This window comes from Hirundo rustica, chromosome 5, assembly GCF_015227805.2.
Source record: "Hirundo rustica isolate bHirRus1 chromosome 5, bHirRus1.pri.v3, whole genome shotgun sequence".
Taxonomy (NCBI): domain Eukaryota; kingdom Metazoa; phylum Chordata; class Aves; order Passeriformes; family Hirundinidae; genus Hirundo; species Hirundo rustica.
In genome coordinates, this window is record NC_053454.1 from 7335878 (window position 1) to 7361490 (window position 25613).

The following is a 25613-nucleotide window of genomic DNA, read 5'->3' on the forward strand; positions in this document are numbered from 1 at the left end:
ATTGCTTTTCCTCTGCAGAGCTGCTGGACATGCACACTGAATCTGGAACACATATCTGCTGCTTCTTATTTTGAAGGCAGTAAAAGCTGTAGAGTCACCCAATTCTGCAATATATCCTGTTTATTTAATGTGCTGATATGTGTCTGATCCACCCACCCTATCTCTGCAGCAGAATACACACCCAGAGCAGAGCCTACATCGTGCACTTTGGAAAAATAAAACTACCATGGGAATTGCAAGAAGACAGCCATACAAATCAGGCTCTAGATGTGGCGGGTCTGGCGTCAGACACAGCACTGTGTCAGCACTGGCATGAGAGAGCATGCAGTCTGTATTAAAGCAGAATTGAGCATGTCCCCATATTCAAGCTCCCTCCCAAGTAAGTCAGTCTTCTACTGAGAAAGAGCTTGCCTAAAAGTCATAGCAATACTGACTAATATTGACCACAATTCTGCTGTCCCTAACAGATAGAAGACCCGAGCTCACATTTATTTTAGGATGTGGCTGCTTGTTCTAGAAGTTCCCATGCCATTTACTACTCATCCCTTTCCCTGCCTTGGAGTGGGGCAGAACAAGGGGAAACCCCAGGAGAAAGGAGAGCTACCAGGCAATACAGTGGGGCCAGGACCTGGGGAAGAGTCCAGTGTGTGCGAGCTCTAAAGGGTTGCAGCTGCAGGTCAGCAGTCGGGGTGGATGGGCAGCAGCAGACAGCTGGTGCCCTTTGGTGGTCTCTGGCCACATCCAGGAGAGAGGACTTCAAGGGCAGCTGTTGGACTCCCAGAAGCTCATCTTGGCAGTGTGTAATTTCTCCTTACAGGCACCAGTCTGCACAGGGTGGTAAGGGGTTAAACAGGCTGTGCCTTTGTTACAAATGCCCCTCAAAGTGAGGTGCCCCGCTACACCCATAAGTGCAACCCTGCTGCACGCACATTTGCCTGAAATATCCTATGTGCCCATGGCATGAAGAGCTCTGGCAGGCAGCAGTGATCTCTGTCTTGTCCCCTCCAGGCTCCAGCACATTGCCTTGGTTTACTCCAAGGACAGGCAATACCCAGCCCGTGCAGGTGGTCAATGACAACTCTGAGAGCCATTTGTGACCCTGGTGGCAGTGCCCTGGCTGCACACGCACAGCTGCTGTGCTGAGTCAGCATTATTTCAAGGTCTGATTTTACATCCTTGCTTCTCACACCCTCCACAGGCTTGATCCAGGGTGTTTTTTTTGTTTGTTTGGGGGGTTGTTTTGGTTTGGTTTTTTCTCCCTGCTTTTGCCATTTGCCTGCTTTGCTTTTCAGGCTGACAAATTATTTTACCTCTGCCAGCATCTCCCCATACGCAGCTCTCGCAGAAGAGATCCAGCGTGCCTCTCCAGTTCACTTGTTCCTTCGTATTTCACTTCAAATAAAACAACTCACTCCTTGCAGAGCCCTCTATTCCTTGTCTGCTCCATGCAGTTCAGTGGGAAACAAACCCTACAGGATAAGTTTGTGTTGCAAACAGCACACAGAGGGTGAAGGCACAGAGAGATCCTTCACAAGGTGCTTGACTGCTGCAGTGTTTACCCTGACAATCATTTGGATCCTTAATCTCAGCAACAATGACTTTCGAGCTTGCAATTCAATAAACCAGCCTGGAATTGCAGTTCTAAGGGCTGACTAGCTAATAAAAAGCGGTTTAGCCGTTCCAATGCGCCTTATTGATATAAATGGGTAGTGACAGGAGCTCTGGAAAATGTACCCCAGTGCTGGCATCCACTGATGCTATTTAACCCTTGAAAGCTAAGGGTGAACAGCTTGGGCTTCTGCTCATGCACACTAATACTGGTCTCTGAACTGATATTTCAGTTGGGTTTCATGTGAGCTCGTAGCATTTGGTTGGGCTGAAGGAACAGCCTGTTACAGCATTGCGAGGCCACAACAATCAGTCTGGCTCACAAGTCAGCTAACAAGACCCGGTTTTGATAAGAAATATTTGGCAATATTTATTGTGTGTACGTAACCTGATATGATTCAGAAGCTCATGTGACCGAGTCTGATCAAACTTGCCAGCATATTAAAATTTGAATTAAAGTTTCACCTACTTCACTGCTCTGCTCCAACTCAGTATTGATGCAAGAATTGCTTCCTGCTGGCTAAGGAAGCAGCTCCTGCGAGTATCAGATGTATGGGGGCACCAGTCCCCAGTGTAATTTTTGCAAGATCCTTATTGAGTCCAGCACTGGTGCCTGAGCCTTCTGCCTGCCATGCCACAGCTGACAGCTCAGATGCGCAGGGGAGAGCTTTGCACAGTGCACGAGGGGGATTGCAGGGGAAGGGATTGCAAGTTTTCTGACAGCAATGTCACCAAGGGGGACATTGGCATGAATGAAGCCCCTCTCCCTTCGTGCCTCTCCAGAGCCTCAGTGCCAAGGGCTTTGGGACAAGCATCTGACAGCCTGTCCCATCCCCATCTCCTAGACAGAGAGGCAGAAGGGACTGCTTAAAGCATTCACACCTGGAGTCAATTTTGTTCCAGTTTTTTTGACAGCAGCCTTCATTTAACTTGACTTGAGACTATCCACAGGTTGCACTTTCATAGGGAGAGATTAGCAGCCTCCCTCTAAGGTAGGGCTTTGGAGAGACATGAAGGGAAGGAGGGGCCCTCAGGGCCTGCAAGGCTCCCCAAAAACTGTCTCAGGGCAGCCAGTCTCAGTGGCTGAGACCCAGTGGGGTCTGGGCAGATGGAGGTGTGGGACAGCGACAGGCTTGGAGCCACTCACTCAGAAAAGGGCAACCACCCACCATCTCTGAGCTGCTGAAGGGGGTTGATTTTCATCACAGACAGCTTTGGATATTAAGGGGATAAACAAATATAAAGTTCTGTGAAGGGGATTCTTATAAAGGGTAAAAGGAGAACAAACATGTTGGCAGAGAGAGTATCTCTGCGTGGAGGGGGGTACATGCTTCTAGCCTGAGGGGGAAAAGGGGGAAGAAAAACTTTGGGGCTAATATATGGCTTATGGCATAACAGTGCTGAAATAAATGCAACTGCGCTGTGCAGGCTTTACTAGCCTATGCACACAGATTTTTTTTTTTTTTTTTTTTTTTTTTTTCAGTAAGCGAGTGGCTGAGACACAGTCCAGAGCTGCAGTTTTTGATGCACAGCACTACATCCTGGGCTCTCTTACAGTGGCCACCACAGTGACAAAGCAGTATCAAAAAATCTGTACTTAATCAGGTCTGTGCTCCCCAACACCAGATGAGTGCTCTGCATGGTTAATAAATGGGAAACCTAAAAATATCCCGCTCTAGGGAAAACTGCAAACCTTGAAGTCCTTCATACAGGACTATCTCAATACCCATTTGATTTCCTGTTGTAAAGGGCTTCCAAATGTTATAAGTTCTTGGTTTTTTTCCCAAATGAAAACCAGTTAAAAACCATTAAAGGGCTGAGCTAACTCGATCCACAGTGCAGACCTTTACATCTCCCAACAACCTTAAAACTCTCCAGGTTCAGATCGGCCGTTTCTATCCTGTTAATCCAGGAGCAGCATGAGAGTGTTTGCCCTCACCTGACAGAAAGGAACAATCACCAAGGCACTTTTAAAATTTAGCCACAGTGTGAAAAATCACACTGAATTTTCACTGATGTCTTTCTTTTATCTGCAGACCTAGGAAAGCTCCTGGTCCTCTTTTGCTGCTGTCCTCTTGGAAAATTGAGGTAGGAATAGTAACAATACTAACACTTACTAGCAATAGGAACAACAATACTACAACAACAATCTTACTGTGGTGGCTTTACTTGAGAGCAGAATTTGGCTTTGCTTTTGCAATTTTGTCTTCAAAATAATGACGCCAACAACTCCTTGTGCAGTGTTATAATTATGCTGCTGTTGTTTTAATTTTTAGTGATTTTCTGGCACCTCCAGCACAGCAGTTATGAGAGCAAACATCATGCAGCTTGACATGCTGCCAAGCTTTCTCTGTGACGGTGAAATAAGCACATTTTATTTATATGTCTACTTTTCCCTCCATTGTTTTCATTTAAAACCGATGGTGGCACTGGCGAGGGTCTCCGCTGACATGTAGGATTTCCTCGCCGCAGCCCCGTCTCAATGTGTCCCCACACAATGCCACAGTATTGAGATGTCAGAGTCTCTGTGCCTGATAAAGGTGTCAAGACAGATCCCGGTTGCAGCGACAGCAGTGCGAACTCCGAGCCGTCCACGGCGGCCAGGAGCGATCCCCGGCTGTTTGCCCTCGCTGCAAGCCGAACCTCCGCACTGCCCGGCTTTCCTCTGACCCAAAAACCTCCCCTTGACTCTTATGCGGGTTGGGTTTTTTGGGGCCCCTTCTGCAGGGCATTTTCAGCTCTGATAATATTTGTGTCTATTTTCAGCGAATGAGCTGCTGTGTCAAGTGGGATTAAAGCAGGGCTCTGACTTCTCTGTATGAGGCAGCTCAGCTCACTGTCAGCAGTAACTGATGCATGTCCCTTCAGCAACTCGGCCGTGTCGGGGGTCTCTGAGATGACTACAATACCCCGAACCATAACTGTGACAACGACTAGATCATTGTAATCGTAACTGTAAATGTGACTAGATCCATTTAGTCAGACTTTATGAAAACAGCTAGTTCAGTCGGCAGAGGAGAACACGCGGAGTGGCGTGGAGTCTGTGATTATCCCCATCGATGCACCACAGTGAATATGGGTGTGGGGGAGTGAAGTCAGGGCGCTCCAAGAGAGTGGCTTCGCTTTGGGGTACAGAGCGGCAGCCACAGAGGGGGAACGGGAGCATGGCACATTTGCTGCCCCAGACCCAGGCTGAGCCGAAGCTGCTGCACGCACAGAGCTGTCCCAAACCCACGGATCCCCCTTCCCTCCGCCTCTCTCCAGAAAACGCGCTGTTCCGGGGCCAGGAGAAGGGGACACGCGGGTGACCGCCGCGGCGCACGGTGCCGCTCAGGATCCACCATGGGAGCGGCGCGCCAACTCTAATCTCACGCCTGTGGGAAGCGGGTGCCGCTCCACCCGGAGGGCCCGGCGGGCGCAGCCCCGCGCGGCACCGGCCGCCCCCCCGCGCAGCCCCGGGGCCGGGCGCGGAGCGGAGCGGCGCGGGGCGGGCGCGGCCCCCCGCGGCAGCGGCGGCGGCGGGGCGGGGCGGGGCGGGGCGGGCGGTCCGGCCCGGCGGGCGGGGACATCGCGGCCGCCCGGCTCCGCGCCCGCTCCGCGCCGAGCAGACGCAGGAGCGCCGCGGCGGCGGGCGGGTGGCAGCGGCGGCTCCTGCGGACGCTCGCTCGCTCCGTCCCTTCCTCGATGCGCGGTGCGCGGCCGGCCGCGGGGCTTGCGCAGGTAGGCGCCTCGCAGCCGCTCGGCTCCGCGCGGCCCCCTGCACTTTTTTTCCTGCTCCCACCACTTTTTTTTTTTTTTTTTTCCTGCTCCCACCACTCTTTTTTTCCGCCTTTTCACTGTTATTTTTCCTGTTCCTCCTCCCTGTGGGCGCCGGGGGCGGGGGGTTTCTTCGTCCTCCTCCCCGCGCTGAGCGCCTCTCTCCCTCTCCCGGCAGCGCGGCGGCGGAGCGGAGCGGTGAGCGGCGGCAGCATGCGGCGGCCGGGGGATGTCTGAGGCGGGCGGTGCGGCGGCGGCCGCGCTGCCCCGGCGCCGCTCCGGAGGCATGCGGGCGGCCTGGGGCTCCGTCTGGTGCCTGTGCCTGGCGGCGGCCGTCGGCGGGATGCCGGCGGCGAGGCGGCAAGGCGGCGGCAAGGCGGCGGCGGCGAGGAGCGGCGGGCAGCCGGCAGGTAAGGGCTGCGCGGCCGCGCACACACGTGCTCTGCCGGCTTCGGCGCTGCGAGACCCCGGAGCGAGCGGAGTGGGGCGGAGGGAAGCAGACCGCCGGAGGCGGCTGAGGAGCGGGAGTTACGAACGCGGAGCCGGGGCGTTTCCACCTCGCCGTGCCTCGGGGTAGTCTCAGAGGCGCCCAGGAGGGACAAAGTGCTTTTAAGAGGAACCCTGTTTGCCAGGAGTCCTCTCCCAGCAAGGCGGTGCCTGAGGCACCCCCGTGGGTAACAGCTGGGAAGATGCTTGCGTGCGTGTGTAGCGGCGCATCTTCGGCGCACATCGGAAATGCTCTGACTGCGTGTGTTCGGGTGGGAAAAGTAAGGAAAGGTCATTTATATCCGCATCTTGGGGAGCAAAAGTGGAGTTGCCACAACTCCGGGTAGGCGCAGGCTGGCTTGCAGCTGAATAAGCGGCCGTGCTGGGAAGGGAACCGCGTTTCGGGGGAGCCGGTGACGAATTTCCCTGGAGCGGCAGCACTGCAGTTGCAAGTGAAAAAAAGTTAACACGTCGGACAAAAGCTGGGTTTTGCTTTTTTCCTTCTTCTTTCCAAGTAATATACGGCGGGTTTGAAACATCGTGTCTCTCTGATCCGCCTCAGCTGCTACCTGAGTCCCTGTTTATTTTTCAAAGCTCTTTAATGGAAGGGAGCCCCCTCGCAGCCCCCCGTCCTCCGGTTTGCATGTACCCGGCAGAAAGTTTCCATTGTTCACGAAAGGGTTTTGAAGCCTGTTTGCCAAAAAAGTGACAGGGGAATAAATGGACTTCGTGGAGGCTGGGGGGTGGGGGGCATTACTTTCATACCCCTTTTGGTTAAAGCTATAAATCACACCGGGGGTTGGGTTTGTTTTCAAGAAAGTCCTAATAAAACACCAGATTCTTAGTGTAAATCGTTTGGCTCATTTTTCACAGCCAAAAGAATTGATTTATGGGGCAACATCGCCGGGACTTGGTCAGAGCAGATGAGGTGGGTGCGCGGAAGGCAGCGGGCAGCCTGTGCTGCCCACAGGGGTGTGTGACAGAAGTGCAGTGTCCCCAGTTCCCTCTGGCGTAGCCTGGAGTGCATGTTGGTGCTGTCACTTCAGGCGCAGTCCATCCCATGAGGGTGAGGAGCAGCCTCGGTGGCTGCCTCAGTGGTCCCTGGGCTTGCACCCGTAGCTGGTTGATGATGTGTTGAAGTGGTGCTAAAACCCTTCCCGTGCTCTAAGGTATTTTGCAAGTTAAAGCTTTGGGACGCTGTTGGAATCGTAGCAAGTGGCATACTTGGAGGTCACACGGAGGGAAATAACCCTCCGGTGTTGACTGTGGAGTGAGTGATGGGTTGGGATTTCCAGGGGCTCCCTGGAACTCCCCGGGACAGGCTCTCTTACCTCTTGGTCAACTTTCTCCAAAGCAAAGGTGGCACTGTCAGCCCCCGCTCTGTTCCCTGGAAGTGGGATTTCTCCCTGAACCAGGAGGGTTCCCGTCATTCCCAACACCTAGCAATGTCTTCAAGAGTTGTCCCTCCACTGTGAGCTGTTAAAAGCTCCTGAGGACGGGGACTGTGAGGGGAGAGAGAGCTTTTCACTGCCGGTGGCTGTCCCACCATCTTCCACGTGCGTGGGGAAGCGTGAAGCCAGTGCTGCTTCCCCAGCTCTGTGCTAAAGCCACTGGCTCTGCCTGTCCGACCTGGGGCGGAAAAGGTTGTGCAAAAGAAACTGTAAAGAATATAAACCTTCAGAGCCGAGTAAAAACACATTTTACTTTTTCAGTCTTTTTGAATTGAATGGTAAAAAGCAAATTCTTTCTCCTAGTCAAATGGGCCATGGGGTATTGGCTCATTACTGAGGGTTGTTGTTCGCTGGGCTTTGCATTTACAGTCTAAGGCCTTATTTTCCATAAAGGGGCTTGGAAGGATTTTTCCCCAGTGATCTAATTCTCCACACGGGGCTGTGAAGGCTATAACAGCTACTGCTTTGTGCCTATACTCAGCTACATAAAACACACATTGAAGGGAGGCATTCTCGAGGTATGTGTATGTTTGCTAATATGAATACTGGCTATTAGCGGAGGTGGAGGGGGTGCAGGTTTTAACATCTCCGCAGGGAGGTGTTCGGCTGTTGGCAGGAAGGAGGCAGATGGCGGGGCTGTTGCTGAATAGAAGCTAAACTAAAAACACCAGGGGCCTCATCTGGGCTGAGTTTCTCTTCTCTCCCTTCTCTGGGCTGCTGCAGGAAGAACAATGTCAAATTTCCCCTCTCCTTCTTCTTTTTTTTTTTTTTTTTTTATGAATGAAAGTAAGAGAGGCAAGGCAGGATTGAATGTGTATGTCATTCAGGGGCTATGACAGAGATGATTAGGGAGGTCAGTGAACTCCTTTGCAGTCTTGAGCATGCGGTCACTCTATTCAGCAGCCACAGAATAGACACCAATATAAAAAAGCCCGTCCAATTTGCATTAGTATTCAGATAAAGATATTACTTCGTACGATTTGTGAATGTCAAGTAATGCTGGCTCTTTTCTTAGAGAGCAGCCCAACTGAAACAACAGTATTTAACTTTTAAGAAATTCTGATAAACCATCCTGTCTTCTGTAGCTGGCTTACGTGTGTGTCTGCACATGGTATCTGTGAAAAAGGCAATTTCTGGGCTCTTTAGGATTTGTGTTGTACTAGTTAGCTGCTGAGGCTGTCTGAGTGCATTGAAAGAGTTGTATAGAGAACTGCTAATGTTTGATCAGGTTTGTGCGGGAAGGGGAGGGGAGAGCTCTCCCAACGTGTCAGGGGCAAGAACTGAAGTTTCCTTGTGCAAGGAGTGGAATTGTCACCCAGAGTTAATAGTGCACAGGCAGGGGTTTTTGCCAGCAGAGCAGAACAAGGACCATTTTGGGATTTTGCTTGAGTTTAATGGGAGGGCACGCGTACCAGTTCCGGTGACTTTTTTGTGTGGAAAGAAGTGGCGATGTGCCGGCTGTGGTGTTTTTCTTGCAGCTGATGGCAACTGGGCTCTTGCAGCCTTCCAGCATGAGCTCAGCGAGGGGTCCAAGGTGTAGGGTGCACCGATCTGTGTCACTTTGCTTTGTGTATCTGAGCGTTTCAAAGTTCATCCTGAAATTATAGGGGTATTGATGTGAGTGCCAAATGGTACTGGCTGTTCCTGGAGCTTGCCTTGGGGTTTATGTGCTCAAACCCTCTGCAAAGAGTCTCTCTCACGTATTGATTGTACTGCTTACTTTGTGTCCTACACCAGAAACATTTTAGATTCAGTGAGTGATAGTTTTGAGATTAAAAGTTGATCCATTTGCTCTCATGAAGAGCAGCAGTTAAAGAGCTGATTAAGTCTTTAATATTGAGACTAACATATTTTACTATATGCAATAAAATAAGAGGACACGAGTAAGTGATGATGAAACATCTCTTTAAAAAAAAAAAAAAATCTATTTCTTACCTAGCAAACACTGAACTAGAAAGTCTGTTCCAGTGCAGAGATGGACTCAATGTATTCAGTAGTAGCTGTATAACATGGTGTCTTCTACACATTCTGACAAGGGTCACTCCAGTTAAATCTGAGGAATTTTTCTTTTAATTAAGACTTCATTAGCAACTGCTGAGTAGGAAACGTGGTGAAAGTAGATCTGAAAATTGTGTAGCAAAGTGTTGATCTGCTAATTAAATCATGCAGTTAAAGTAAGCCACTCAGACTGGCATGTTAACTTTTATAGCTCCCTCCAAAAAATCCTTAGTGCTATTTGGGAAGGTGAACCTGTCCTGAAGCCTGATGGAACAAAGATGCCGAAGAACTCTTGATTACAGCTGTAATCATTCCCACTGTATCCAGACCATTTCCAGGCAGTGCGACCCAGTCTGCTGGTTGCACAAAGCTGAATTTTTTTCATAAAGCTGGAGGAGGGTTCACTCCCTTCTATAAGGCTGAGAAACAAAATTTTTCCTTTTAAAATACGGTCAATAACTGAACTTGGACATCCACCTAGATACTTAGATTGGATTAAGGTGGTTCAGAAAGTGATCTCTCATTGCCATGCAGAGCTGTGACTGAAGGCATTTGCTGCGCCTTAATTTTAGCTAAGGTTAGGGCATGGCCTGCTGGTGGTTTTTTCTGGCTGGTCATTGAACTGTGTAGGATTCAGTGCAGGAGCCTGAGCATGAGCCATTAGGTTTCATGGACAAGTGGCTGTGTTGTCATCATGATTTTGCTTTTGACAATTTTTACTATGTATAAGGTAGACCCATCAGGCTTGTAACAAATTCAGATGTTTATATTGAAAATAGAGTCAAAATTCCCTCTCCAGTTTTTCCCAGCTCAGCTGAACCTGATGCACAGATAAACAATGAATTTGGCTATTTTTCTTCTGTTTCCCTGTTTGAACAGATTTCTGTCTTGTCCTTCATGGGCTACGTGCTCGTAAATTTTCATGTGTCCTGGGAGCTTGTCTGACTCTGTATACCTGTTTCTTCCTGTTTTTTCTGACCCTTAAAAAACACTCCAACCTTGAAATTGCCTGCTGACTCCAAGCCATTCAACGGAGTGGTTTGATGTAGCTGTTTCAGTGTTTGCCATTTCATCTCTTTTAACAATGATTAGTGATAAACTTGACTCTACATGCACCAGAATGTATGCCAGGGAGGATGGGGGCCAGTAAAAGTTTGCTTTACATTCGAGGTTTTTTTTCAGCAAATGGGACTCTGGTTCAGCACAGCCACTCATGATATGTGGCAGCAGGCAGCTCAGACTATAGGAGGAGTAAATCTGAAAGCACCTCTCTGCAAACGCTGGGCTAAAAGCATGTCTGAAGATGCATACAAAGCCAAAAGCACCTTAAAATACCTTGTTACACCCTGAATTTTTTTCCTTGGCCTCCTACATAGCTTATCAGTTTAGTGGTTTCCCCTCTTTTGGCTGTTTATCTGGTGATCTTGTTAAAAAAACACTTTTTCTCTGAAGTAAAGCTGACTCCCCCAGTGTCCGCTTTCTCATACACTCAGAGCTCGGATTGCCAAGTGTCACAGATGTGATTTAAAGCTCTGTGTGTGTGAAGAAGGGCTTGTATTCCTGCAGTGAATGCTGTATTCCTGGTGTGTTTACCCCTAAAGTATCTGCTCCTTGGCTTGAATGACCAGGAAGTTTCTGCAGTATCAAAAGCAAACAAGAACTGTGAGATATGGGCTGAGTAAAACCTTCAGTAAACTTTGTAGTTAAAATGTGAAAGGTAATCAGATGTAAATCTGCCCTATTATTCTGATAGGCTGTCAGGGCTGTTGGGTTCAGGTAGATAGGAACTAGCCAGGAGGTAGTTGAATCAATTTTTTTTTTTTTTTTTTTGTGCACTGAGGTTACTCAGTGTAGCAAAGCTATTTTTGGGGAATAGCAGTATAGTCAAGAAAACATTTCTCCAGTACCTGCTTCAGTTTCAGATGTATTCATCTAAAAAAGGAGTGGTATTTACTGCAGAAGCGGAGGTAGGTCTGGTGGGCTGGCCTTGCTTTTTCAAATCCAGAGAGCTAGGCAAGATAATGAGTTGGTTAAATAAAAACTTGGAAGTAAATCTCTTTATCACGCAGAACTGTATGCAAAACAATTGCCATGTGCTTACACGTTTAGCATCTGTGAGATTTTGGGGCTGTGCCATTTCTGCAGGTTGTGAGGGGTTAAAAGAATTAATAACTCAGGTGAGAAGGGTTCCAAGTTTTCGGGTGAGGAAAGGGCGCAGCCCAGGATCTCTCTCTGGGAGCAGGCACTGCTCTGTGTGCTGTGTGTGCCGAAGGCTCTTCCCTGGGAACATCGCAGCCCCGGGACCCCGGCGCTGCTGTTTGCACCAGTAGGACCAGGGTGCACTCTGACCTACTGAACTACCTGCAGATGTCATGCTGACACATGGCAGCGTGTTGGTTTGGATTTTTCTCCCCTCATTTCCTTTTCACCCAAGGAGCCAAGCCATCAGTTAAGTTCCTTGACTTGGTATGAAGCTTTTTGGGAAAGACAATAGCAGGCAGTGATAGTGCACCTTGGCATGCCAGAAACCTCCAGAGGTGGCTTCCCAGCTGTTGCTTTTTCATAACTGATGAAAGTGTTTGTGAGTTTATCTTCATTTAAAACTTTTGCCCAGGAAAGTGAAGTGTTTTATAGTTGTGCCTTGATTTCACTGAGCTGCCTTGTCTGCTCACAAGGAATCTCACTAAATTATTTCAGCTGACGTAGTTAAATCAGTAAAGTTCTGGAGACCAATGCTGGGTTATAAGGATTGGACTCGTGTCCAGAAGTAATGGATTTTAAGTGTTTTGGAGTTGACCTGGCTCTAGTTGGGTGTAGGGGAGACAGCAAAATAGCTGGGTATTGCTTAGGGGCCAGACCTTGTGGTGGTGATGTGCTGTGTGGCTGGCTTCTCACTGATGGATGCCAAGAGGGAAGAGTAAAGTAAAGGGCAAGAAGGGGGAGGATTTCACTGTCAGAGAGCTCCAAGGAGGGTGCTGAGGATGAGAGCATCTCTGATGCTCCTCTCACATGAGGCAGGCGGCACCTAGCTCGAAAATTGGGTGCAGGCATGGTTCTTGTATCATGACTCTCTGTCTCAGGAGCCATCTGGTCCCGTGTTGCTGGTGGTGCCTCTGCAGAGGGGATTTACTGCGAGTCTCATTGTGGTGTGTGGCAGAGGAGGTCATGTGAAGCCCTGGAGGTGTTTCTGTTCCGTGGGGCACCGCAGGGTAGCTGGCATCACCCTGAACTGACAGCTCATCCCCTAGTGCTCATTCCCCCTGCAGAAGGTAAAATACACATCTCTGAAGGCTTTTCTTTGGAGGAAAAAGGAGCTACGGGAGATGTCTCTAGATCCAAATGATGAGACTAGCCTTTCTCAACCTTCCGCTTTCCCTGTCAGAAAACTGAAAAGATCCCAAGAATTAGATTTTTAATTTTATTTTGATGCTTGACAGAGCTTGTAAAGATCCTTCATGGCAAAGTTGGCTCCCAGTTCGGAGGGTCATTGCTTTCTTTAGGGGTTTTGCCATTCTCTGCTTCTTGTAGTCCTGTAAAAATAATAATGAGGTCTTGATCTTATGCCTATTGAATCCTAGGCAAAAAAAGCCCCCATTGATTTCCAGGAGAGCTGACTGAAGCCCTTCACAGATCGTGGTGGGAGCAGCTATTTAGCATAAGCAGGGATTGTTTGGGAAGTTTTCTAATGACCCAAACATTTTAATAAGCAGAGGAAACTCTGGTGAGTAAAAGGGCTCCCAGTTTGGGGGTGGAGATCCCTGGAACTGGCTTTCAGTGACCTCCCACTCCTCTCTAACCAGCTGTAACACCGACCTTCACTTCCCATCTTGCATTTTGTGACTCCAGCTTCCATGGGAGCGCGCAGCAGCATCACAACCCAAACCCAAGCACCAGAGGCGGCGGTGACAGCCACCCCCAGCTCCCCCGTGCCCCTGTTGTGAGTCCTGTGTGGAGCTGGGCTGCTGTGCTGGCTGCTGTCCCCTCCTGCCCCATCCTCCCATCCTCCCTGCCATTTCATCAGTGTCGGCAGCACCAGCGCCGTGAGCAGCACAGTGCTCCGTGTTAATAATCCTCTGCGGCGAGCCTGAGCCCTGGCACCCTGCACCATACAGGAGCCCATGGAGGGGCTTTCCTGGCACTTCTTGGGCAGGCAGAGCGCAAGAAGAAGTTTCCCATGGGTTTGTTCTGGTTTTTTTGTTTGTTTGTTTGTTTTCTTTTAATAATGCTGCTTTCATGGGCGAGACTCAGGTACAAGCAGTTCCCTCCCAGCAAAATATTTCAGCAGCTTGTGTGGAGACTGTAGAGCCTGAACAAACCAGTGATTTCATTTTTGTTTAATTTTTTTTTTAACTTCTCTCTATAGATTTCCCCCAGGAAAGCATTTTTTTCTAGCCAGTAGCAGGATCTGTGTAGCAAGTAGCAAGATGAGCCAAGATGTGCCTTGGGAGATGGGAGTATGACAGCTAAAAGTGAAGAGGAGAAACCAATTGCAGGGAGAAGGTTAAGGAGTTCTGAGTGTGCCCTGACAATTAGCATGTTCAAGAGAAGATAAATCCTCAATGAGCCTGTCTTTAATCAAAAGAATGATTGGAATTAGGCATCTCTCCTGATCAGTATCATGAGTATCTGTACGAATAAAGCATTTCTGAAGAGGGAGAAAAACACCAGATTTTAATCTTCCTTTGGTAGCCGATATGTCTGCCTTTTGCAAGGGCATATTTCTCCCTGTCTTGGAGTACCTGGGCTTGTTGACAGTAAACAACTGTCACTTGGCAGTTTATGAAAGAAGAATGTTTAAAAAAACATGTCCAGTTTAAATAGTTATGTTAATAGACTGGGGATTCATACAGAAGTGAAGGGATCTGGTAAATGGAGGTACATAAATTAGCTGGTGTTTAGAGCCATAGGATCATGGCATGGTTTGGTTTGGATGGGACCTTAAATATCACCTTGTTCCAACCTCCAGTATTCACCGTGTAAGAAAAGAGCTGAGTGCAACTGGGGGAGAAAAATAAAAAATACTTTTCATTTTTACAGTCAGTATGTTAGGAATTCACAGCTTTGTGTGAAAGCATAATTTTTTTTTTCCAGTGAAGATTCCAAGAGCCTCTTTCTTCCAGCGTGTGGTGCGTTGTGCCCTGGGAGGCCCCTGGGTGGGATGAGCTGCAGGGCTGGGAGGGCAGTGCTCTCACTGAGTGGCCTGGATGCTGCTCCAAGCTCCACAGGCAGCACTTGGACCTTGCAGCTGCCCTGCCGTGTCCTCAGCCTTTGCCGAGCAGGAATGATCGCAAGAAGAGGCTGCGGGAAAACTTTGCCTCCTGATTTGTGCATTGATTAATTACAGAAAGGAAGGGGTGGGGAGTGGAGGGAAAGTAAGAAACAGCAGATGGTGTCCTCTCTGCATCCTTGCCCAAAGTTACTGCAAATCCATCACCCACCTTTCGAGTTAAACGCTGGTGGATGTAGTGAGAGATGAGTGAGTGCAAAGCGTTTGTTCCAGCTCAGCCCAAAGTCATCAGTGTCAAAATATAGTGCCTGGTGTTAGGCACTTGAAATCTGTAATCAAGCATAAAAAATAATGTTTCAGGCTTTCCAGGCTCCTGATTGACCCACCTTGGGAAGAAGGGTGTGAGTGGCTACTGGAGGATACTAGCATTAGCCTTGAAGATACTGGGTAAAACCACTCTCCTGCACTCCAGCTGCCATCCTGCGATATAATTACAGTAAATACCATGGAGTGTCAATACAGAGTACTGTGTTACAGATACCCCAGGCTGAAAGAAAGTATTTCAGAGGGGAGTCTTGACAGCAGCACCTTCTCTTGCCCTTGTTTCAGTTAGGGCAGAGAGTTGGAGGAGCGAATGAGAACCCCCAGATTTTTGACAAAAGGGTCACGCTCGGTTTTCTTTTGCCCAGTGGTTCACTTAGTATTGCCATTATTTGAACTAGGAGGCAAAGGAAACCCAAACATGAAGCCTCCTACTACAGAAATGCTTTGCAATCAAGTCAAAAAGGAAAAAAGCTGCTTGAAAGTGTTAATAGAGTTGTGCTGGGGCTCCAGCCTGTGAATTACTTAGTGAAGGAATGAAATTTCTGCCTCATTTTTTAGTGCAGGCATGCTGGCATCTTGGATTTGAGGAGGTGGTGGGCTTCTGCGTCATAAAAGCCTTCATGAAGGGGAGGGAAGCACAGAGGGTGGCAGGGGGGACAGCAGGGGTTCTCCTTTGCCCAGTCCCCCTCAATGCAGGGACAAAAAGGGGCAGGTTTGTACCCATCACTGTGCTCTAGGTGGTGGGTCACTGCCTGATCCTGGGTCTGGTGACCCCATGCAATGCAAATCCATCCTGTAAGAAGTCATCTGCATGCTCTGAACAAGAAAGCCTTGTGGGTGGAATGTGTTAGTTCTGGCAGAGAGGGGCTGAAACCTCCTCAGGTGCTTTCAAAATTCACGTAAATGTTTGAAGTAGAGGTTTTCTCCCTCTTTGTCCCTTCCTCCCCGTGCATAGCAAATGAAGTGCAGACAAGGGGTGCAGTCTTTGCAGGAATAACTTAACCCAGTGCTTGAGCCCAGCTGTTTTGGGCATGAGAAGGAGCAGTTGGAGGGGTGACATAAGATGTCTCAGGGCAGGCAGGAAGAAAAGATGACCCTGGATTAGGCACCCATCCCTGGAAAGGGAGTGGGAGGGGCAGAATGCAGTGTGCAGCTGTTGCTCCATTTATGGGTTATACATCAAGGAGAATTGTCCAACTCTAGGTCTTCATGAGTAGTGCAAGGTGGTGGTTCATTCCATCCAAGGGAGCATGGGCTGGAGCTTAGTTTTGGTGCCTGACTTTCAGACAAATCCAGCCCCTTCTTCATTGCTGCTGGGCTCAGTTTTTATCATCTATATCTTCCACCTGGCAGAGAGAAGTGGCTGTTTTCTTTCTCCCTTGGCTTGCCTGCTGCACTGACCATCTTTGGCATCACAGCAGTGTCCATCTAATTCTTTAGAGGCTCATTTGCACAAAGAAGAATTTATAAGTGTTTCTGGTGGGGAAAGGAAATAAGGGAAGGGAATGGGACATGAGTCAGAAGAATGGGTAATATATATCCCAGAGTGACTGTGGAAGGTCCCTGGTTCATGCAGGTAGAACCAGCCACATCCTCTTGTAGGAAGGTGGAAATAGCCCTCTGCAGAGAGTCTGCATTTCCTTTCAGCAGTGCTGAAATATCTTTGCATAGAGTTATCTACCCTGCTTCTGGAATTTCTGGATCCTAACGTAGTGCGGGTTGTAGATGATTATTTGGGAGCACTAAAACTGTTTGAAGGCAGTGGGAACCGAGACACGCATGACTTCTTTGAACTCTCTCTTAATTTGTCAAGTGGAGTCCAAACCCTGCTGTAATAGATACGGTTACAGGAGACCATTAAAAGGTCCCTCCTGGTGAACCTGATGCCCTGGTGCTGCTGCTGGAAATGATAAACCTCTGCGTTCAGGTTGGATGGTGTGCGATGCCCTGCGTGTATGTGCGTATGCGTGGAAGCCGGTAAGTCCTGCTAATTTAGGGGTTGTTTTCCAAGTCTGTTTTCTATAACCCAGTAGACTTAATACAAATAAAAAACTGACTAAGCTTCCTGTGAGAAGCGCAGAACAAAGGCTAAGCGTGGGATTTGAATGCAGAAAGGTGAAAACACGAATGTATACAGAAACAGCAAGTCAAACAAGCTGAAAAAATATTGTAAGGTTGATTTAACAGAGCAGTGAACTCAAAGCTATCTAATCCCTTTAGCAGCCTTCTTTAAAGAGGAGAAATAAAAGAATTTTTGACATTACTTTTCTTTGCCATCTCTCACAACTCTTTCTAATAATGCTAAAGGATAAGACATGAGTTTAGCACAAGGACAAAGTGTTGCAGCTTTAATTAGAGGTGTTTTCTAAATAACAAAATCTTCATTTGTCTTTCACGACATTAAAGTGGATCAGACTTCCTGAAAGGCGATTACTGTTAAATTTCTCCAACTGGGGTACCTGGCACCTAAATCTCGCTTGAGACTTTGAAATAACAAGCTTGGTTTTGAAAGATGCTGAGCCAGGTCAGGCTCTGCATTTAAATCGCTTAAGCACTCTTAAAATCTGGCTGTTCATTTTGATGCATAGATATGGATTTCTGGGCTTAATCACCGACCTTTGCATTTCAAATGTTTGACCTTTGTTTTCTTTACTAAGTATGCAGACAGAGTGGCCCCCAAATTATTACTATTTTTCCCCTTTTACACGGCTGAAAATGGCCAGCAGAGAAGACTTGAAGTTCTGCATCTTATTACTAAGAAATAAGAATCTTTGAAAAACAGCATTTTATGTTACTCAAGGGAAACTTGCAAAAAGGGGAATATTTTCTTATTTTCATTCACGTGAACATGATCCTTCATATATCTAAAACCCACAATCAGTTTGAAAAAAAAACCCCACCCAAACTACCCTAAACCTTTGCCCTCTCTTAATCCCTCTACAAGAGGGTTTTTTTTTTTTAAGATGTGCTTTTCTCCCCCCTGAAATAAAGGCAATTGATAGGCTCATAAACAAATACCAAACATTAAGTCCTAATCTCCATATAGAGGAGCCTGACCCTTTTTATGGAGAGAGAGGGTGGAAGGAGGAAACGGGGCCAGGAGTTTCAGGTTTAATGCTTATTAAAGTTTTAGTGGGTGGGAAAATGCAATCAATAAATTTTGTTTAATGCCTCAAAACTGGTGTTAGTTTTCACTAGCTACACCGGAGAGTAGTTTTCATTTTGAAACTAGGACACTCGTAGTTGGAATGACAATTAATGTGGAGTGAATATGGTCCCAGTTGGAAGCCGATTTTTTGAATAGCATGAGAACTCCCCCCACCTCCTTGCCTTGGCTTCGAAGTGGGGTAGCTTCCGTTTTTAATTAGCAAACCCGGCAAAATTTAGCTCATTGTGTCTTTCTGATCCTTTGGCCCAGTGGATAGCTTGGATTTCTCCATCTTGCTGTCTTGAGGCTGTTCTCTTTATTTTTTTTTTTCTTCAGTTTTGGTGTGGGAAGGAAAGGGGGCTTCAGGATACTTAGGATTAAAGTCATTGTTTGGGGGTATTTGCAGCCAGCTGCCTGCATTAAATGAAGATTAGAGGGGTGCACATTAGAAGTGCAAGGGAAATGCAGGGGACCTGGGATTTTGGAGCTGCATAGCTGTGAACCGAAGGGGAAAGGTTGGGGCTTTATGGCAAATTTTTTCTGATGCCATGTGATCTTAAAGCCCACTTCAGAAAGCATCACAAGTAGCTTCCCAGGCAAAACTGGCTTGGGAATTGGAACAGGAATAGGAGCATTTGCATCCCTTAAAAAGTTCCTCTGAGGTAAACCTAAGCTTTTGAACCCAGGGAACTTAAGAATTTCTTATAAAAATTCATCTGCAAGAGTACTTGAGAGGTGGTGAAATTTTGATAGAACTGACCAAGTAGCTGAAAGCCCACCCTGGAGGTCGAAACTCCAGCAGTAATGAATTTTTGAAGGATCTTTAGAAAGGAAATGAAGGTATAGAGAAAGAGTCCAGGAAAAAAATAACCAGAGGAATCATTCAGCAACATCGTAAGAAAGTTTAAAAATATTTCCAGCTGCTGTCCATTCCCTATGCTTTGTGGAGCTGTCGTTTGTGTAAGCTGGGTCCTTGTAGCAAACTGTGTCACTGGCTTGGGGTGTGTCACTGACAAAATCCTTCCAGGTAACCTGCCCAGCAGAGGAGGAGGGATGCTGTGCTGCATTGATGCTGAAGAGCACAGGTTTGCTCAGGGCCTCCACAGTTCAGCAGCACCAAGTTCTGCTCCGATGGAGTCTGGGGCAAGCCCTGCCCAATCTGTTGGGATGCTGGGAAGCCTCATTCTGTGCCTCAGTTTACACAGCTGCTGCCACTGGCTTTGAAAGGGCTTGTGGTAGTTGCTTGCTTGCTGCAGTGATGAGGGGTTTTGGACTTCCTCAGGCACGTCGAGCAGAAATGTAAAACATCGGCCGCTTTGTGGTGGGATCTGTCATCAAAAAGCTGGGATGCTCCTGCTGTGCTGAGCAAAAGCTGAGGCCGAGTTGGCCGCTGCTCTTCAGAGGCAGCAGGAGGCGAACACCAAAGGGGTGGCAGCACAGTCTCTTGTGCTCCCCCAAGGGTCAGCCCATCCGTGAGTGTCCCGTCACTCTGCCCTGAGCAGGGAGCCATGTGGGATGGCCGCATTAGGCCATGAGGTTGGGTGAGGTGATCTGTGTGACCTGTGGGCCAGCAGCTGCCAGGCTGTGCTCATCGTGGTGCCAGGCTGGGGCTGATGTCACCCCCACCCCGAGCCTGGGCTGCTGAGAACTGCTGCAGCTCATTGCTGCCCTCCTTGAGGAGAGCACAGAGACTTTGGCACCTGGGAGAGCAGGAGCCATCTGCGTGGGCATCCTTGAGCGGGAGCTCATAGCCTGGGGAGCTCAGCACGCCCCTGCTGCCTCCCATCCGCTGCTCCCTGGCTTTGGGGCCCACTGATGGAGTGGAGTCATTTCATACCAGTTCTTTTGTTCCTGTAAAAAACGTTCAGTGCAGAACTCTGAGCTAACCAGGTACACGAGGGGTGTTTGCTTCCCTGTTTTGAGTGGGGAACCAAGCGTTCTGATTGTGCAATCTGGCCAGATTTTAAGGCAAACTGCCCATCACTGCTTGTTCCTTTAGGCCAGCAATCCCCAGCTGAAGGCTTGGGACCAGTTCTGGGCTCTCAGCAGCAACCAAAGCTTTGTGCTACAACATTCCCATCTTTTTAGGTGTAGATTTGTTCTCTGGTGGGTTTTTTTTTTTTTTTTTTTTTGTCCTCCTCAGGACTTCCAAGAGTCAGAGGGAAATCCTTCTGGCCAGAGTGTTTCTGTAACTGTTTTAGCTTTGTGACAATTTATTTCTTTAAACTCTCCGTGCCTGAATTGGGTGATCTAGGAAAACAGTCCATTAAAAGGAGGATACCGTAGAGTCCTGATGAATCCTGTTTTCTACTTGGCCGATGGAACAGAAAGCTAATTGCCAGTAGTAAATCCATTCAAAGGAGAGCTGGAGGGAGGGAGAAAAGCTAATATTCCTCCTTGAATGCCATTTAATCTCTGAAACCTTTCATGCAGATGTAAATTAGGATTTGCACAACAGAGTCAACAGTTGCTCTGTAGATAAGGCAGATTTGCAACATCTGCTTTTTCCATTTTGGAAGCTCTTCCTAAGTCGGGGGTAGCCAAGCTAAACAGTGGAGATTTTTTTTTTTTTTATTCCTTTCCATGATCTCTTGTTTATTAAGAAAGCTGCATATGACAGAACTAAACCTGGTTATTGTTCTGCTGATTGTCTAGGAAAAATGTTTGCTTTTCTCCTAAAACACATCTAAGAAAATCCCCACTGTGTGATAGCACAGTGCAGTTACTTGTTAATGTCTTTGAAAGAAATATCTGGTAACAATTGCATAGGTCACTGCAGTGCAAATACAGTATAAACAGTCTACTTTGCATTATTATTATTATTATTATTATTGCTGTTTTAAGCTTTTCCAGGAGAACTGCCTCCTCCCAATCAAACACTTTGCAATATAGGTAAAGTAGTACCTTTGAGGGGTCTGGTCTTGGGGAAGGTGTCCTTTCCCATGGCAGGGGTGTTGGAATGAGATAATATTTTAAGATCCCTTCTGATGCAAACCATTCAGTGGTTCTATGATTCTTTGAAATAATGAAGTCATGGAGGCAAACCCTTTTCAGATACGATTACCTAAAGACATATTTTTATATCACAGTTTAGACTTTTACAGATAGAGATATTTTATTTTTGTAGTATTTTATTTCTGGGTGTGAGCCCGGCTGAGCAGGGGAGATAACCCAGCAAAACACCACTTTGGGAGGTGATACTGCTTCAGCAAAGCATCCTGTGCTGCTGTGATTGCCAGAGTAAGCCCCTTCTTCCCAGGATGGCTGCAGCCTGACACTGGGAAGTGTGGTGCAAGAGGGGTCTTGACCTCAGAAGGGGAGAAGAGGTAGGGAAGAGAGAAAACAAAATGTTTTATGTCATCCTTTTTATTTTATAAATAAAATAGAATAGAAAATATATACATAAAAAAACCCTTTATGTAATATCATGCATGTACTTGATATATTTGCTGTGCCTGGCTGGTGAGGTGCCTTTTGGGGTGACAGGGCCATAGCCAGACAGGGATCATCCACCTCTGGCACTGTCACAACTGTGCAGAATGGAGGGGAAGCTGTGCCCTGTGTAAAGTACTGCCAAATATATATATATATATGTGTGTGTGTGTGTGTATATATATATATATATATATATATATATATGCCATCAGTTCCCTGCAGAGCAGTGAGGGTATGCAGGGACTGCACTGCTCCCTCGATCTTATCTGCCCTGAGAAGGCAGGTTCCTGGGGAAACAGGTTATCCCAGGATCTTATCATGCCCACCTCTCCCAGGGGCTGGTTTGGAGGTTTTCAATATTACCCCAGGACATGTCTGCCTCCCTGGGAGGAGACAGGGAATGGGAATGTGGGTTCTGTGCACGGCCTGGTTTCTCCAGGGAGGTGACTCTGAGGCCACTTGTCACTTTTCCTGGCTATGTTTCAGATTTAGATGGGTCTTACATGAACAATATTTGGCAAGAAAAGTGTTTTGTTTCCCTTCTGGGAAATTTGCTCTTCCCAGTGCAGAACTCCCAAGGTGAGGTGGGGAAGTGATTCCATCCCAAGAATAGCCACACAGGTATTGTGAAAAACACCTGAATATTATTCACTGGGTGGATAATACTCTGCTATCACAGGTAGGACACTTATTTAGAATAAACTAGGGCTAAATATACAGGACACTGCTGGTCTGAGTCTGGAGATAGTCTATGTGCTCTTTGCCACTGTGGCTGTGTTCATCCCCCTAATGCTGGAGGATTTCATACACCTCCCGTAATTATGCACCAGTTTGCTGGCTGGGACCATGATCCCCCTGGGAATGGGGTAACAAACTCAACAGGAGAAAGCTCTGGCATGGCTGTTGCTCTGTGATCCTATAATATATCCTGTCACGGTGGATTTGGTGCAATAAAATACATAGAACAACAAACTATTTCAAATTAACCTGAAGAGAGAAATGCGTGGAGTGCTGCCGTCTCTGTGCTTGTTAACGTGCCAAATACAGCTTGTCCAGCTTGAAAAGGGGAAAATATGATCTGTTTAGACTTGAGCCTTAGTCCATTCCAGCCCTGGCCTGTGAGGCAATCCTGGAAAGCCTGGGATTGCCAGGGTTTGGGGTGGGATGAGGAATCTCTTGCTGGTGGTACTGGAAGTGGTGTGCCTCAAGTGCTGGGTGGGGGGAGCCCCAGTGTAGTTCGAGTTGTGTGGTGGGTGTTCCTGCTGCAGGATGCCCACTGAAGGAAAAGGATGATGATGATGGGCAATGCATGTACCTCACCAGAGCAGTTCCTCAGGACACTCCTGAACACTTTGTATGAAAGAAGTAGGGTTGTGGGAAGTTTTTCCAGGGGAGAAGTCAAAGGTGAAGAGAAAGAAATTTTCTGGAGCTAGAACCCAACACCCTGTGAGGTGATGTGGGACCCTGGGTCTCCCTCACCCCTCACTGTGAGCCTTTGCTGTCCAGGAGCAGTCCCCAGCAGCATCTGGAAATAATCCCTGACACCCAGGAGGGCATCAGGCAGGCTCTAGGTTAGCTTGGATTTTTTGGGGGCCACATAAGCAGCCCAGGAATAGCCCACCACCCTCCATCTCCTTAGCAGCCCAGGGAGAGCCTATCACCTTCCACCTTTTACTCGTCCTTTTGGGCCTGAATAATAAATAACTTGAGAGCTGCATGCGTTAAAACCAAAATAAAATGTTTCCAGGCTCAGCCAGAAACAAGTAATGATGTCTGAGAGGAGCAGACAGCTGATGGAAATACTGACACACTTAAGCACTTGGAGCTGTGAACCACACAGAAAGTGAATTATTGCTGGGATGAGCCAAGCAGCTACAGAGATGAAGTATCTTATCCTTATAAGTGAATACATACAAAAGCATTTCAGCATTGCTGGGCCAACTGCTCCTCATTGTGGAAGGTGTTTCCAGCCAGTTGCTGCCTTTTTGCCCCTCTGGACAGCTTTAAAATGCTCTCTTTCTCTCTAGTGTGTTTGCTAGGAGCAGTGATGATGCTGCAAGTGTTGATCTCCATCAGATGCATCTCTTGGTGGTTCTCAAGTCATTACTGCTTTGGCTAAACAAGTAATTTATTGAATTTTAGTCGTACCTTGGGAGCCCATTACCCAGATTGGCTCTTTCTCTCGAAGAGCCAGTTAAAGCTGCAAATGTGTTAATCCCTGCTCTGCTGGCAAGTGTCAGAGTGGGCTCCTGTAACCCTTCAATGTGTTAACTCCCTGGTGATTTATACCCGTGTGTCATGGTTTGACCCCATCTGGGAACTCAGCCCCACACTGCAGCTTGCTCACCCCATCTTGGAGGATGGAGGAGAGAATTGGAAGAGTAAAAGTTGAGAAAACTTACAGGTGGCAATAAGGGCAGTAAGAGAAGCAAGGGTTGTACATGGAAGCAAAGCAGAATTAGTTCGTAACTGCGCCAGGACAGTGTTCAGCCGTCCCCAGGACAGCCAGGCTCCCTCATATGATGGCTGAGAAAGACAAATGCCACCACTCCAAACAATCCTCCTTCATCCTTCTTCCCCCAGTTTTATTGCTGAGCATGATGTCTTAGGGTCTGGAATATCCCTTGGGTCAGCTGGGCTCAGCTGTCCTGGCTGTGTCCCCCTCCCATTTTTTTATAGCTGGAGAGTTGGCCTCAGAGGGGGGCAGCTTCATATCTTCTTCATGTCTTGGTGTCTCTGGTTGAAAAGGTGTTGGAAACACCAGGCACTTGCAGCTGGAAGGCAGGAAGGAGGTGCTGGACTCTGGCCACCCTGTGAGAGATGTGAGCTTTGGTTCCCTGCTTTGAACTCCTGCTGTTTTGAGCATGGAAATGAGACTGTCTCTGCTTTCAGATTTATCTTTGTACTTGAAAGCTATATAAGGAGTGAGAGTAAAATTTGGTTCTGCAAGGTCACAGTTGACAAAGTGCTTAAAAGCATTTGAGTGCCCATTTAAATACTTTGTGGAGATCCCCAGTTTGGGTCCTGTTTGTTTTTTAAGCTGTAAGTATATAAACAAAAGTTTGAAAAACAGAAGTGAGATTAAGACCATTAGTAGTGTTCTTTTAACTCACCACTGCATTTTTTCCTGAGATTATTCCCAGTCAGTAAGAATAAAGTCACTAGAACCAAACTTTGCATCACAATGTCTGCTGGAAACCCACTGGAGTGATTGAGGGTAGAGATGCCAAAATAAAGTTGTCAGAAACAAGAGATGCTGCTTCATTCCACAGAAGAAGCTTGAGACCCCGGTCCATCTGCTGAGTCTTACTTTCCTCTTCATTCCAGCATTCCTTGTATACGTTTTATGAAAATTCTTTGTTGCTTTGTCACTAACCCAGGTTCATTATGGTTTTCAAAACAGAGTTATTTCCTTTTAAATGGCTAACCAGTACAGTTTGGCCTGTGCTTAGTCTGGGCTTGTTCCTGTTCAGTAGGTTTATAGTACAAAAGCCAAAATATACACGTCTTGATCGTTTGGCAAACAGCTTTGGTAGAACAGTGTTCTGTGTGGAGGGGTTGTACAGTTGTGTGGGCTTTGTTTTCCAGTAGATTAAATTAGCGAGAGGTTCCATCAGAGTTAGACCAGTACTCAGTCTTGCAAGAGCAAAGCTGTCCACAGGGCTTAGTAATTTGAAGCCAAAGTTTGTACCAGTGAAAAAATCCTCACAGTCTAGAGGAAGGAAGAAAAATCTTGAACAGTTAAACCAGAATATTTCCTGACCGCATTTTCCCTGGAGACATATCCCAGTTGGGAAGAGGCCGTGGGTGAACACTCAAATATAGCCATGGGTCTGATAGGAAGGAGATTCTGCATGGAGCTCAGTCTTCTTTTTTGATTTACTAAAAGTATATGCTTTCAGGGAGAAAAAATATTGAAAGGGAAGAAAACCCAACAACTTAAAGCTTTGATTGCATGAACACCACAACATTCTAGCCAAACCATAAAATATTTGAGTTGGAATTCCTGCCATGGTATGAGGAAAGGTTCTTTGTAATCCCGATGAGTGTGGGCTTTGCCTCCTGCGAGACAATACCTCCCATGAAATACCACCTTTTCAGACTCTGAGTCCTTTCTTGCTACCCTGCAAAGCTATTGACTGCAACATTTTTATATTTTAAATCTTTACATTTATACAAG

At 47.4% G+C, this 25613-nt stretch overlaps 1 protein-coding gene across 3 annotated transcripts in view; it reads left to right on the plus strand.

The window, feature by feature from the left end:
• The first annotated feature begins 5593 nt into the window (after positions 1–5593).
• Positions 5594–25613, plus strand: part of FGFR3 (fibroblast growth factor receptor 3) — a 55012-nt gene continuing 34992 nt past the window's right edge. Inside the window, exon 1 of one of the 3 annotated variants that reach the window (XM_040064290.1) lies at positions 5594–5774. In XM_040064290.1, coding sequence (XP_039920224.1) covers positions 5594–5774 — 181 coding nt within the window. The remainder of the gene's footprint in view (positions 5775–25613) is intronic. The other 2 variants (XM_040064291.1, XM_040064292.2) reach the window with 2 other exon arrangements.